Source organism: Ursus maritimus, unplaced genomic scaffold (assembly GCF_017311325.1).
Source record: "Ursus maritimus isolate PB19 unplaced genomic scaffold, ASM1731132v1 scaffold_30, whole genome shotgun sequence".
NCBI classification, from domain to species: domain Eukaryota; kingdom Metazoa; phylum Chordata; class Mammalia; order Carnivora; family Ursidae; genus Ursus; species Ursus maritimus.
The window spans coordinates 7,039,451-7,055,194 of NW_024425564.1; the positions used below are offsets into that span (position 1 = coordinate 7,039,451).

The window sequence follows — 15,744 nt, forward strand, 5'->3', positions numbered from 1 at the left end:
CCACAGGGATAGCGACTGCTGGCACAGTTCCCCTAGGTAGTCCCCTGCCTCTCTACAATATCAGGGACTGATTGTCTGTGGACTGTGGGACCCTAGGGTCTTAATAAAATTAATGAGCTCTTTCTCTCCATGGGATGGCAGTCATGCAATCGCTCCCTCGAGCACCAGATCAACCCCTCTACCTCCCGTGCTCCTCAAACAGCCTACCTCTCCCCAGCCCAAGGGCAAAGGTTGTTCACAAGCAGGGGCTTCTGACCTCTGGGGCCTCACCTTCCCTGCAGGGAAGTGGAGGGCTAAGATTGGCACGCAGCCCCTGCAGCCAGCCCGCTTAGGTTCAAATACCGGCTCTTGTGCTCACTGACTGGCCTGTCTGAGGCAAGGGATTTAATCTTTCTCTGCTTCAGATTCTCTGCATCAAAGGGGGAGGGTGCACAGTCGCTGTGTGGGTGATCAGAGGCGTGCTGGTGTTTGACAACCACCTTGGTTGGGAGAGATACGCCCCCCCCCCCATTGAAGGGCTGGCCAACTTCCATTGCGTAAATATTCCCACAGTGGCTGGTCCAAGCCACCAATGGTTTAATTCTCTCTCACAAAAGTCCCCAAAATTTAACAGTCAGGAGCCAGTATGAGCCAACACCAGCACAACCCGTGTCCGTGTGCCTGGAGAAGTGCCTGGCAGGAAGGGCTATCAACCCTCTGTGAGACCACGGACGGAACAGCCCATTCCAGGATGCCCACTCTTTTCTGGTACCTCTTCTCTTGATGTCCACAGGGAGGCCCCAGTGGAGAGTTCTGTCATCACTGGTGGCAGAGGAGGGGTTGTTTTTTCTTTTCCCCCTCTTAACATTTTTAATAAATCATTCAAAAGAAAAGATAATAGGGTTTACATTTTTATATTACAAAGGTATTTCATTTCTTCATCAATATTGATATTTACATGATACATGGAATTGTAAAATGAAAAATCAAGCCAAAGCAAAACAAAAAGAAAAACCAAATTAAAGTGAAAGGCAGAACTGTAATACTATTACATATGAAGTAGAAATGAAATTGATGGGCAGACAAATGCTGATTCTGCAACAGACAAATGCGAAGACTCGTAAAGGGTCCACCTCTCCCGAGCATGTTAATGAACGATAATAACAGCATGATGTGGAAGCCAAAGTTCTAGGACTCGGTAGTTGGAAGTACGGACCGCAAATCAACCAAACATCGTCATCAGGACCCTACTTCCCTTCTACTATCTTTAATGACAGAAATGGTGAAAGAGGTGGTAATCTGTCTTCAAGATGGGTAAAAAGTTCAGGACCTTCGGCATGAAATGTTGGAAATTCCAAAACACACTTCATACCCTTGCTTATTTCTTATTTTGTTACCCTCAGCCCATCCATACTCACAGACAACCAGACCACGCTTAATGATCTATCAATTAACTTATAAATTACTATATACTAGTGCTATGGATTAAAAGTATTATTTGGGGTATACAGATATTAATAAGCAGGACTAAACCACAGAATTTACAACAAATCTCTCAGTCTTCCAAAGGCAGTAAGTTTTTTTAAACATACTCAAATTTTGCTTAAATATTAAACAAAAAAGTTTAATAAAATCATATTCACTTTTATTACTCCCAGTTAAATTTCATTTTTTTTAATTACGTTCAGTTAGCCAACATATAGTACATCATTAGTTTTTGATGTAGTGTTCAACGACTCCTTAAGCTGCGTGTAACACCGAGTGCTCATCACAACACATGCCCTCCTTAATACCCATCGCCCAGTTACCCCATTGCCCCACCCACCTCCCCTCCAGCAACCCTCACTTTGTTTCCTATAGTTAAGAGTCTCTCATGGTTTTTGTCCCTCTCTGATGGCTTCCCACTCAGTTTTCCCTCCCTCACCCTATGATCCTCTGTGCTATTTCCTATATTCCACATATGAGTGAAAGCATGTAATTATCTTTCTCTGATTGACTTATTTCACTCAGCATAATAACCCTCCAGTTCCACCCATGTTGATGCAAATGGTATTCATCCTTTCTGATGGCTGAGTAATATTTCACTGAGTGTGGTGTGTGTGTGTGTGTGTGTGTGTACCGTATCTTTATCCATCCATCTGTTGAAGGGCATCTCAGCTCCTTCCACAGTTTGGCTACTGTGGACATTGCTGCCATGAACATTGGGGTGCAGGTGCCCCTTCTTTTCATTACATCATATCTTTGGGGTAAATATCTAGTAGTGCAATTGCTGGGTCATAAGGTAGCTCTATTTTTAACTTTTTGAGGAACCTCCATACTGTTTTCCAGAATGGCTGCATCAACTTGCATTCACACCAACGATGTAGGAGGGATCCCCTTTCTCCACATCCTCACCAACACTTGTTTCCTGCCTTGTTAAATTTTGCCATTCTAACTGGTGTAATGTGGTATCTCATTATGGTTTTGATTTGTATTTCCCTGATGGCTAGTGATGTGGAGCATGTTTTCATGTGTCTGTTGGCCATTTGTATGTCTTCTTTGGAGAAATGTCTGTTCGTGTCTTCTGCCCCTTTCTTGAGTGGATTATTTGTTTTTGGGGTGTTGAGTTTTTTTTGTTGTTGTTGTTTTTTTTTAAAGATTTTATTTATTTATTTGACAGAGATAGAGACAGCCAGTGAGAGAGGGAACACAAGCAGGGGCAGTGGGAGAGGAAGAAGCAGGCTCATAGCGGAAGAGCCTGATGTGGGGCTCGATCCCAGATCGCCGGGATCACGCCCTGAGCCGAAGGCAGACGCTTAACCGCTGTGCCACCCAGGCGCCCCTGGGGTGTTGAGTTTTATAAGTTCTTTATAGATCTTGGATACTAGCCCTTTATCTGTAATGTCAATTGCAAATATCTTCTCCCATTCCGTGGGCTGCCTCTTAGTTTTGTTGACTGTTTCCTTTGTTGTGCAAAAGCCTTTTATCTTGATGAAGTCCCAAAAGTTCATTTTTGCTTTTGTTTCTCTTGTTTTTAGAGACCTGTCTTGAAAGAAGTTGCTGTGGCCAAGGTGGAAGAGGTTGCTGCCTATTTTCTCTAGGATTTGGATGGGTTCCTGTCTCACATTGAGGTCTGTCATCCATTTTGAGTTTATCTCTGTGTATGGTGTACGAGAATGGTCCAGTTTCATTCCTCTGTATATAGCTGTCCAATTTTCCCAGCACGATTTACTGAAGAGACTGTCTTTTTTCCATTGGATATTCTTTCCTGTTTTGTCGAAGATTAGTGGACCATAAAGTTGAGGGTCCATTCCTGGGGTTTCTATTCTGTTCCGTTGATCTATGTGTCAGTTTTTGTGCCAAAACCATGCTGTCTTGATGATCACAGCTTTGTAGTACAGCTTAAAGTCAGGCATTATAATTCCCCTAGCTTTAATTTTCTTTTTTAACATTCCCCTGGTAATTCAGGGTCTTTTCTGGTTCTATACAAATTTTAGGTGTTTGTTCCCACTCTGTGAAAAATGTCAGTGGTATTTTGATAGGAAATGCATTCAAAGTATAGATTGCTCTGGCAGCACAGACATTTTCACAATGTTTATTCTTCCAATCCATTAGCATGGAATATTTTTCCATCTTTTCATGTCTTCCTCAATTTCTTTCATAAGTATTCTGTACTTTTTAGAGTAGAGATCCTTTACCTCTTTGGTTAGGTTTATTCCTAGGTATCTTATGGATTCTGTTTCAACTGTAAATGGGATGGATTCTTTTATTTCTCTTTCTTCAGCCTACATGTTAGTGTATGAAAACGTAACTGATTTCTGAGCATTGATTGTGTATCCTGCCACGTGGCTGAATTGCTATATGAGTTCTAGTAATTTGGAGGTGGGGTTTTTTGGGGTTTTCCATATAAAGTATCATGTCATCTGGGAAGAGTGAGAGTTTGATTTCTTCTTTGCCAATTTTGGATGCCTTTTATTTCTTTTTGTTGTCCGATTGCTGAGGCTAGGACTTCTAGTACTATGTTGAACCATAGTGGTGACAGTGGGCATCCCTGCTGTGTTCTTGACCTTAGGAGAAAGGCTCTCAGTTTTTCCCCACTGAGAATGATATTCGCTGTGGGCTTTTCATAATGGCTTTTGTGATATTGAGGAATGTTCCCTCTATCCCTACAGTCTGAAGAGTCTTAATCAGGAAAGGGTGCTGTATTTTCTCAAATGCTTTTTCTGCATCAATTGAGAGGATCATATGGTTCTTGTCTCTTCTTTTGTTAACGTGCTCTATCCATTGGTAGAGGGCATTTTAATCTGACTGAGGGTAAGTAGAAAGTTTGTTCTTCTCCTAAGAGACATCAGCTTCTACCTGGCCCCCAACAGTGGAACACCAGAGTGGAAGTTAACCAGGGTCTACACTCCTGGCCCTGGCACCTACTCACTTGCTGACCTCAGCCATGTTTCTTAACCTCCGAAACTTGTTTACTTCTTGATGCAGCTGGAATAAGAGCATCTTGTCTGCAGGGTTGCTGTGAGATCCAGGTGACTGCGTAGCTGTGAGGCATGTAGGAAGCACTCCACACATGCTAGCTACTAATAGCAGTAGCAAGCAGCTCTGAATCATCACAAACTCCTTTGAGTGGGTCCCCCACCCATACCCTGGCTCCCAGCACATTGCGGGCTCCTGCAGTCCAAGAAATGAATAAATGCAGAAACCACGGAATGACCGTGTCGGGGGGGAAGAGCCAGGAACAAAATGGTAAATGAGAGAGTGTGGAGAAGATGGAGACGAGGGAGAAAAGGTGAAGGGTCGCTAAGGGGAGGCCATCTACAGAGACTCGGGAAAGAGGGAGGGGAGCACCAGGAGAATGAAAAATTCAGAAATGCAAACAAAGTGATTAGGATGAGAGTTGAGGAATAACAAAAACAGCTGGCTACTGTTTAGGTTACAGTGATTGAATATCACAAAGAAAGCAAAAGAAGGGAGACTGTTCCTTGGCATGAGGTTTTGCTTGGGGGTAATAAGATGTTCTGGAGGCTGATAGTATTAGTTGCTCAATAGTGAATATACTAAAAACCACTCAATTAGGGGCGCCTGGGTGGCTCAGTCGTTAAGCGTCTGCCTTCAGCTCAGGGCGTGATCCCAGGGTCCTGGGATCGAGCCCCACATCAGGCTCCTCCGCTATGAGCCTGCTTCTTCCTCTCCCACTCCCCCTGCCTGTGTTCCCTCTCTCCCTGGCTGTCTCTCTCTGTCAAATAAATAAATAAAATCTTTAAAAAAAAAAAAACCACTCAATTATACACTTTAAAAAGGGTCTATGTAAACTCTATCTCCAGAAAGAAAACAAAGGAATAATTAGAAATGCAGAATGGGGGGCGCCTGGGTGGCACAGCGGTTAAGCGTCTGCCTTCGGCTCAGGGCGTGATCCCGGCGTTATGGGATCGAGCCCCACATCAGGCTCCTCCGCTATGAGCCTGCTTCTTCCTCTCCCACTCCCCCTGCTTGTGTTCCCTCTCTCACTGGCTGTCTCTATCTCTGTCAAATAAATGAATAAAATCTTTAAAAAAAAAAAAAAAGAAATGCAAAATGGTGCTTCCATCTGGGGTGTGGGCACGCCGGACCATCTAAGATACTTGAAACACGTGCTCAGTTCTTTGTGGTCATGCCAGGGGTGACTTTTTTACTCATTAAACTGTAGAGATGTGCTTTACTCACACTTTTTGAAGTGTATAAAGACATGACAAAAATTTAAAATACGTCCTATAAGGGTGAAAAGCACGGGGGAAAAAGAACCAACCAGGGAAGACACAGAAGCAGAAGTCTCTAGGAAAAGCAGATGCAACAGGATGGGCACCTGTGTCAGGAGATGCTAAGGCCACCCTGCCCAGGCACTGCCAGCCGGCCCCACCCCAAGCCCTCCCTGAGGCTGCCGTTGGCTAAGGCCAGGGAGGTGCCAGTGGCCTCAGTCTCCTGCCGCATCTCTGACTTGGCCTTCTATGCCCAATGCTCCTCTTTTTTATAGAAAGCGTACAGTCACCTCCTCTAGGATGCCTTCCCTGATATATTTACCCAAATTGGTTCTTCACCTTATTACAGACCCTATTCCCTCCCTCAGTGTGCTGGTATTCCTGATCCTGAAGGCTTGGGGACTTTGATGATGCTTCTGTGAACTCCTCAACGATTTTAACGTACTTGGGGCCATGCTTGCGTCCTACTTGTAAGCTTCCCAGGATAGCGACTGATCATGGGGACCAACCCCCCTGCCAGACAGCTGGCTCAGCAACCTGGGCAACCAAACTGCTCTGTGCATGGGGTCACTAGACACAAAGGGAAAACCTCTCTCATAGATACAACATTCTGTCTCTGAAGCTCTCTTACAAAAGAAGACGCACCGAATGTATGTAGTATAAATAGCTCTACGACAGTCATCTGACAAACAATGATCAACTATACGTAGATAGCTCATAATCTGAAAATCCAGAAAATACATGACCTTGCAGGTTCTTCCAACAAACGCATAGGGACAATGCAACACTCAGAACAGCACTCAGGACAGAGGCGTTCCATACACGGGTGCTGAAGTATCACTCAGCTCACGCCTGCATGCTTTCCACCAGCCTCCTTTATGCTCGGCCATCAGCCCCAGGCCCCAGCACACAGCTCCGTCCATCTGCCAGCATGTCCTGCTGCCCCCACACCTGCTAGACCACTGACCAGGAGGGACAGGAAGGGAAGGAGCCGCTGGGGGTGGTGTGCCTGGCAAAAGACACTGGTGGGAACAGGGGAAGAGAAAGGTGCACCTACTGTGACCTGACCAGTACCAGGTGAGGTTCTGGATGACGGCTCAGAACACACTGTCCTCATCCCTCCAGACCGACGCAGGAACACACCATGGCCAGCCAAAGCTCCCCTGGGGGCTTCCTCCTTCTGGGCTTCTCTGAACACCCAGGACTTGAAAGAATGCTCTTTGTGGTTGTCCTTACTTCCTACCTTCTGACTCTGGTGGGCAACACACTCATCATTCTGCTGTCCATGTGGGACCCCAGGCTCCACTCCCCGGTGTATTTTTTCTTCTCTAACCTGTCCTTCTTGGAACTCTGCTTCACCACAAGTTCCATCCCGCAGATGCTGGTCAACCTCTGGGGCCCAAAGACCACCAGCTTCCTTGGCTGCTCTGTTCATTTCTTCATCTTTCTGTTCCTGGGGACCACTGAGTGCATCCTCCTGACAGTGATGGCCTTCGACCGCTACGTGGCCATCTGCCAACCCCTCTGCTATACCACCATCATCTGCCCCCGCCTGTGCCGGCCGCCGGCATCCATGGCCTGGGTCATCAGTCTGCTGGAGTCAGTAGTTCACACACCACCTACTCTCCGCTTGCCTTTCTGTCCCCACCGGCAGGTGGATGACTGTATGAGGTCCCAGCTCTCATCAGACTGTCCCGTGGGAACACCACCTCCAATGAGATCCAGACGGCTGCTGCCAGCATCCTCATCTTGGTCGTGCCCCTCGGCCTCATCTTTGTCTCTTAGTGTGCCATTGCCTGGGCAGTGCTGACAATTAACTCCACAAAAGGGTGGAGAAAGGCATTTGGGACCTGCTCCTCCCATCTCACAGGGGTCACACTCTTCTACAGCTCAGTCATTGCTGTCTACCTCCAGCTCGAAAATTCCTATGCTCGCAAAAGGGGCAAGTTCTTTGGTCTCTTCTATGCTGTGGGCACTCCAGCCCTTAACCCTGTCATTTACACCCTGAGGAATAAGGAAGTTAAGAGGGCCTTCAGGAGGTTGCTGGGGAAGGACGGGGACACAAGGGGGAGCTGAGAACTGGTCCATGTGCTTTCCAGTCCAGAGGAGGTCCTTGTGCTGTTGGCAGGAAGCCTGTGCTCCTCATGCCCCGTCCCTCCCCCACTGTGCCATGCCGGTGGATGACAGCCGTGTGTGTGCATGTGTGTGCGTTTGTGCGTGCCCTGCCAGTAAGGCAGAGCCTGGAAGTGGGCTGAGGAGGGGAGCTTACCAACATGTGCACAGGAGAGATTTCAGATTGAGTATTTCCTTCTGTTCTAGTTTGTCTTCAATAGTCTTTGCCTCCAGCGTGATGTGCCTAAACCACCTGTCCTAACAGTTTCACCCCCATTTCTGATCCCTGCCACATCATTTTGCTTCTCCCTCCAGTTTTTCCCACTTCCTTCTGTGGGTTTCGCATTGTCCATCCAGTTCATTCTCCCAAATGACAGCAGGAGAGGGAGCAGAGGCCAGACAAGCTCCGAAACCAGACCAAGAACATGCACTTTAGACCTAAGACCCAAGCCATGCGACCTCTCTTATGGCACTCAAGTGTCCCCACACCGTAGGCTTGGGAACAGAGGAGCCTCAGGAGAGAGAGGGGAGGGTCACTTGAGTGCCTGCATTTCTCTACCCACACACACACACCACGGGTCACATCAGCACCTGCATCTTACTCTCAGTCCCCACTCCACAGGTCACCTGGGTGCCGGCATTCCTTCCCCCAGCGTCCACGGGTCACCTCGGTGCAGACATTCCTTCCCCCGGCGTCCACGGGTCACCTCGGTGCGGACATTCCTTCCCCCGGCGTCCACGGGTCACCTCGGTGCGGACATTCCTTCCCCCGGCGTCCACGGGTCACCTCGGTGCGGACATTCCTTCCCCCGGCGTCCACGGGTCACCTCGGTGCGGACATTCCTTCCCCCGGTGTTCACGGGTCACCTCGGTGCGGACATTCCTTCCCCCGGCCTGCACGGGTCACCTCGGTGCGGACATTCCTTCCCCCGGCCTGCACGGGTCACCTCGGTGCGGACATTCCTTCCCCCGGAGTCCACGGGTCACCTGGGTGTGGGCGTCTTCCTCTGGGCACCCAGGAGCTGCAGGCCAATCTTGGAGCCAGGAGCACCCCCACCGTGGCAACCAGGCGGGCACGTGTCCCCCGCGGGGCTCTGGCAGCGTCGAGCAGCGGAGTGTGGCACTGCGGCTGGCTCCTCTTGAGGGTTATCATCAGTCCCGCACTCCGCTCAGACAGATGTAAATGGTGACATTGTCATCATCGGATATTTATGTATTGATTAGGGCACTCCAGGTACCACTTAAAGTGATTTACACATCCTGATTTACTTAATCGCTGTCACACCATGAAGCGGATCCTAGCTTTTTGGCTTGCACAAGACACGGAGTTTAAGCGCAGCTTAGCCAGTGATCTGTCCCCAGGAGGCCGAGTCAAGTCTCTGTGTACTTAATCCTGTCTTTTGGTAGAAACAGTACTTCCACCGCCCAGGTAAGATGTCTCAGCTTCTCAGTAACCTTTGAGGAAATCATCACAATCCAGAAATATATCTAATCTGATTTTGCATCCAAAGGAGGTTTCCTTCCTGGGAATAAAAGTTTATCGAGGGGCGCCTGGGTGGCTCAGTCTGCCTTCGGCTCAGGGCGTGATCCCGGAGTCCTGGGATCAGGCCCCACATCGAGCTCCCTCCTCCACTGGGAGCCTGCTTCTTCCTCTCCCACTCCCCCTGCTTGTGTTCCCTCTCTCGCTGTCTCTCTCTCTGTCAAATAAATAAATAAAATCTTTAAAAAAAAAAAAGTTTATCGAACGCCTCAAAGCATCCCACGTGATCAAGAAACAGTGACTGCCTGGAAGAAGCATTGTTACGGCTCATGGCATGTGTTCCTGGCTTACATCCGCCACTATGTTTCAGACTCCCAGAAAGCAAGGGCCAAAATGTTGCAGAAAATCGGCGCCCAATTAATTCTATGAATGAATGAATGAATGAATGAATCTCTCCAAGGAATGCGTATAGCTTTCTGGGGGTCCTAATCGCACACATGCTGTCTCCCAGCTTTTCCACGGCAATGACAACACCACATTCTCTTTGGTGCATGCTGATGAAATAAGAAAACGGGAAAATCCTACTTCTATTCTAGTCCCACCACAAATGGCTTTGGCGGAACATTCTCCCTGCATCAGCTCACAACAGCAGCCTTCGCTGTGTTCGCCCTCATCCTCCCAGCCATCCTCGTGCAGTCGTCTCCGTGTTTCCTCAGCCTATTAGACTATGTCCTGGTCTTAATGTAGATCCCTTTCTGGTATTAACATCCTAATCTCATCCCCACAAGTATCGCTAACCCTAATCCCAATTCCCAATCACTTACGTAATTTCTTTTTCTCACGACCCCCTCTCCCTTTTCTCTCACGGCACCTGTTCTTCAGCTCTGTGCGCAGAGAAGTCTGGTGCGGGACTACAACAGACAACCCTATGAAGCAGTCTCAAAGAAACCGTTCTAATGAAACCTGACGAGTTGAATGAACGGTTTAACATAGGCTTTAGAACTAGCATCTCAGTCGGAATTAATTCTACGTGTGAAGTTATCAACTCAAAACTTCAGGGGAAAACCTATGCTAAACTTAATCGTAATCCTCAAAGTGTGCGGGGAGGATGGAGAGGGCCAGAGACGTAGTTCCAGCTTAAGTAACTGAGTTTGCGGCTGTTAGCCTTACAAGTAAAAACTGCCATTTATCTCACCAGCACAAGATGGGTTTACCCAGGGGGAAAAAAAAAAAAAAGAATCGTAATCTGGGACAAACAAGGTGCAGCAAAATGGTAGGCACATGCAGGAAACACAGGAGAGGCACACTTTTTTCTTTTTTTTTTTTTAAGGACAAAAGGGGTGAGTGGTGAAGGCTGTTAGGAACTAGCAGTCCATTGCAGCAAAGCTGGGGATTCGAAGTGTGGTGGCTTCTCACTGCCTGAGCGGCTGCAGGGGACAGGGGATGAGAACGCTCCCTCGTCCTGCTGGGATAGTAGAGCGGTACCCACCTGCAAGGTCCGCTGTCTTCCTGTCAGGTCTGCTTGTCACCAGGAGTGGTAGTGATGAGGGAGCAGAAGGCTGGCTGAAGACAAAGCATAAGCCTACACCCTGCAACCTCCCCCACCCCCACTCCTGGGTGGGATCTGTGAAGTTTCTCCAGGAAGTTCCCAACTATCTTCACGTTAATGCCTTACTAGAGGGGTAAACAACCTTAACTTGACAATGGCCAGGCCTCTGGTATCCTGTGAGTCTTTAACATATGAAAGTACTTTCTCAACCTCCCTTTTCCTCACCTCCCCCAACCCCATAGTATATAATCAGCCACCCCTCACAACCCAGGGCCCCAGCTCTTTCTGCCCAGGGGCCCTGTCCCCGTGCTTTAATAAGCCAACGTTTTGCACCAAAGACGTCTCAAGAATTCATGGGGCGCCTGGGTGGCTCAGTCGTTAAGCGTCTGCCTTTGGCTCAGGGCATGATCCTGGCATTCTGGGATCGAGCCCCACATCAGGCTCCTATGCTGGGAGCCTGCTTCTTCCTCTCCCACTCCCCCTGCTTGTGTTCCCTCTCTCACTGCCTGTCTGTCTCTGTCAAATAAATAAATAAATAAAATCTTAAAAAAAAAAAAAAGAATTCCTTCTTGGTCATCGGCTCCAGACCTCACCCCACTGAACCTCACCTATAATCCAAAACCCCATCATGAGGGTGGGACGCTGTGGGAGAAGGAGTTACACCAGGGAGCCGAATGATTGAGAAGGAAGGTAGGGATTATGTTAGGAGTGCATGGAAGCTACTGAACTGGGTGAAACTGGAAAAAAATCCCTTACAAATGCCTGAAGCCTGTACGATTTAGGTGCCACGAGGACAGGCACTTACCTACCCACCTAGTGCAGCCTTCAGTTAGAAGCGTGTAAGGATGGCATTCGAGAGCTCAGGGTTTGGGCTGCGTACTCAAGTATGGACACCAGTCCCTTCTGACGGTTCACTGCATCCTGAGCAGACACGGACGCCCAGGGCCCAGCTCCCACTGCCTCCTTCCAGCCCCTGGTGGAGCCAGGCTCCTGTTCCTCCCATGCGGAATTAGGCACGCACCCCTGGAGGGTACCAGGGAAGGCTCCCAAACAGGGCTCTTTGGCATTTGGATTATTTTGAGCTAAGGCCGTTGAGGACCAGCCAGGCAGGAAGAGCTCTAACAGCCAGGCTAAGTCTTCCTTTTGCAAAGGAAATTCACATTTGGAAAGGTGATTCCTCCCTGAGCTCCAGGAGGAACCTTCACAGCCTCTGTCAGCAGTGAAGTCATCGACTGAAGTCGCGTACAAACCTCGCTATGCAACCCTTCACCACTCCTTCCCGGACGTTCTTCCCTAACTCCGCCCAAGCACCTCTTCCCTTTGTTTGCCCTCAAAGGCTTAGGCCCCGCCTCTAACCGCACCTCAAGTCACTCAGCACTGGGTGTTCCCCAGGTCTGTGCGATCAGTGTTCAAAAACGTATTTGTCAGGACGCCTGGGGCCTCAACCAGGTAAGCGTCTGCCTTCGGCTCAGGTCATGATCCAGGGTCCTGGGATCGAGTCCCACGTCGGGCTCCCTGCTCAGCGGGAGTCCGCTTCTCCCTCTGCCTGCTGTTCCCCCTGCTGGTGTGCTCTTCACTTCTGACAAATAAATAAGATCTTAAAAAACAAAACAAAAAAACATGTTTGTCTTTCTCTTGTGAACCTCTCTAGCCTTTCCTTCCCCGCTCCAGGCGGCCATATAAGGGGACGTCGTATTGGAGAAGTATTTTGAAAATCACTGCTATTTGGAGGAGGGGAGAGCCTGTCCTCTGATTTCCCTCATTAATGGACCACGAAGTGCAAAGAAACAAAATTCCCGGCTCCAAAAGCCTGAGTGAATAAACCAAAAGACACCAGCCCCTAATGGCCTGAAATTACGAAGGACGGTGGGAGGGTCCACCGTTGGCAGACACAGCTAGCGTAGAACGGCTGCTGGCCCTGAATCATCCTGAAGCAAAGGCCCCTAGTAAGAGTCTGGACGCCAGCAAGGAGGCAGGACTGGGTGACCGGCTCTGGGTGCAGGCTCCCCATGTGAGGAGGTGGGTGACCCCGGCAGGCCAGCACAGGTGACACTGTGCTCTTTCCCAAGGCAGCTGCGACAGCCTCTCGGCCCATCCCTCGTGCTTTTTTACAACGTGGTGCTCGTCCCAAGACGCGGGTCTGTGCTTCTTCCCCGGGAACCTGCAAGACCTTGCGACTGCCTGGACCAATGGGATTCGGTAGAAGTGATGCCACGGGACTTCCATGGCTATGCCAGGAAAAGGACACCCGTCAGCCAAGCTGGCTCCCCTCCCGTCCCTCTCCCAGGACACACCCCGTGGGATCCCAGCCACCCTGTCATGAGGAATCCCAGGCCACACGGAAAGGCCACTCGTAGGGCTCCACCGACAGCCCACGGAGGTCTCAGCTGACAGCCATCACCCGTCTTCAGACCCTTCTGATGACTCCGGCCCCCATCCTTCACGCCCCCCGGGCATCTCCCCACCATCCCGTGTGAGTTCCTGACCCACAGAAACCGGGAGATAAAAATTCACTAGTGTTTTGGGTGACAGGTCCTGCAGCAGTAAATCCCAACACACACGACTTGACGGCAGACTCCACTCCTCGTTAGCGCTGTGACCTGGACAAGGGGCTCCCCTCCCTGAGCTGCGGTCTCCGTACCAGGGCACACAGCACCTTCCTTACAGGGCTGCCCAGAGCCTCGGAGCTGATGACTGCCCAGCCCAACACTCCAGGTTGCTCTCCCACTTACCTTGTTTCTGTACTTGACAGGCTTCTGTCATTACTCTGCCTTCCCACGGGGAGAACGCGTGTCCTGTGAAGCCCAGGGCCCAGAGGAACGCCTGCCCCAGCAGCGTTCCCAATCAAAACTCGTTTATTGAAAAGGTAATAAAACCAACGAAGCACAGAGTGCTCCAAAATGCCCTGTTGGTGAGTGCATGGGCAGAGGCCAACTGCAGCCTCCCAGGCCGTCCAGACCCCAGTGCCCTCCGAAGTCACCAGAGAGAGCCAGAGCTCGCCTGTGGGGAGAGGCAGGGCTGGAGCGTGGCTGAGCGCTTGTCTCACCACCTCCCTCCCGCAGGGGCCTCAGCCAGCCCTCCTTCAGCTCTTTCCTGACTCCTGCTCCCATGGAAACACTGGCTCACAGCAGGACTTCTGATCCTTTGTGCTTTACACCCCACCTAAGTGCAAAGAAAGTGGGAGGCGGTGATTCTGGGCTTTTAGGTTGTACCAGGGGCAGTTCTGAAGCCAAGTGTTCGTTTTCCACGCTGCACGTGGAAATCTACACCACGGGCATCTTCCACTTTCTTGAGAATATGCCTCGGGGGGAAGAGGGGAACTCCTATCGTGTCCTGTTGGCCTGAGCCCAACAATCACAGTGGACTGGTTTTCAAGCACTGGTCTGGAAACTAACCTGCAGGAGCCCTCGGGGACCTTCAGAAACCAGCTGCTATCATTGTCCACAATAGCTAAATCGTGGAAGGAGCCGAGATGCCCTTCAGCAGATGACTGGATTAAGAAGTTGTGGTCCAGGGGCGCCTGGGTGGCACAGCGGTTAAGTGTCTGCCTTCGGCTCAGGGCGTGATCCCGGCGTTGTGGGATCAAGCCCCACATCAGGCTCTTCCGCTGTGAGCCTGCTTCTTCCTCTCCCACTCCCCCTGCTTGTGTTCCCTCTCTCGCTGGCTGTCTCTATCTCTGTCGAATAAATAAATAAAATCTTTAATCAAGCAGAGAAAGACAATTATCATATGATTTCTCTCATCTATGGAACATAAGAACTAGGAAGATCGGTAGGGGAAGAAGGGGATAAAGAAAGGGGGGGTAATCAGAAGGGGGAATGAAACATGAGAGACTATGGACTCTGAGAAACAAACTGAGGGCTTCAGAGGGGAGGGGGGTGGGGGAATAGAAGAGACTGGTGATGGGTAGTAAGGAGGGCACGTATTGCATGGTGCACTGGGTGTTATACGTAACTAATGAATCATCGAACTTTACATCGGAAACGGGATGTACTGTATGGTGACTAACATAATATAACAAAAAAAAACATTAAATAAATAAATAAACAAATAAATAAATAAATATTAAAAAAAAAAAAGAAAAGAAACCAGCTGCTAAACAAGGTGATGAAATGACAGGACCCACCCAGCCCTTCAGCTCCTTTGCAAAAGTGTGAGAATGTAAGAAAAAAACAAACAGAGCCAAAGGGAAAGAGAAAGTCCAGCTCCAAAGAAACGCTTCTGTACGAGGACACGAAGATCTCTAAGAGTCTGGGCAAGTCTCCTTTCCCTCACTGACCACTCACTACTTCTTTTCTTGCACAGTAACTTCCTTCCCAGCTGCTCCGAGCTCTCACAGACTTTGCAGGCTGGAAGCACTCGGGGGCTGTCTCACGGGCTGTCTCATCCACTGTCCCCAGCAGCAGCCAGCCATTTTCCTGTTCTTGTTGGTTCTTAGGAGGGAGGGTCCTCACAGCTGAGTGGCCACGTGCTCCGGTCTCCCACGAAGTGCCCACCACTGTCAGAGGGTCCATTCCACAGGAATGACCATGGCTAGCACAGATGACATCTCCATGGGCCAGGGACAGTCCGAGCACTGGCCCTGCACCCAGCGCGCAGACTGCACGACGGCTATGAGCAGGATGTCCGGTGTCATCTTCACAAATGAGGCCACGGAGAAGGGATAGGGAACTTGTTCTCAGGCGGTGGTGACGGACGTTTGGGTCGGCGGGCACCAGAGCCACACTTGGAAGCGCCAATGCCATCCCTCACTTGTCTCAGCCTAACCCTGTCCTGCTTTGCCTGGCGGGGCCCTCCGTGCACCAGCCCAACACCTCTTTCCACCCCTGCACCCCACGCCTTTTCACTAACATGGAGACCCCGAGCCTCCCTCCTTGGACTGAAGCCCAATCTGTTCACAGCAAGGG

The 15,744-nt window shown here is 49.8% G+C and overlaps 1 protein-coding gene across 1 annotated transcript; it reads left to right on the top strand.

Moving 5' to 3' along the window:
* The first annotated feature begins 6,635 nt into the window (after positions 1 to 6,635).
* LOC103681978 (olfactory receptor 2H2) lies at positions 6,636 to 7,772 on the top strand. Its single transcript, XM_040645207.1, is given in 2 exon segments — positions 6,636 to 7,357; positions 7,360 to 7,772. Coding segments are annotated over 2 exon segments (930 nt in total). The 5' UTR covers positions 6,636 to 6,840.
* The last annotated feature ends 7,972 nt before the right edge of the window (positions 7,773 to 15,744 follow it).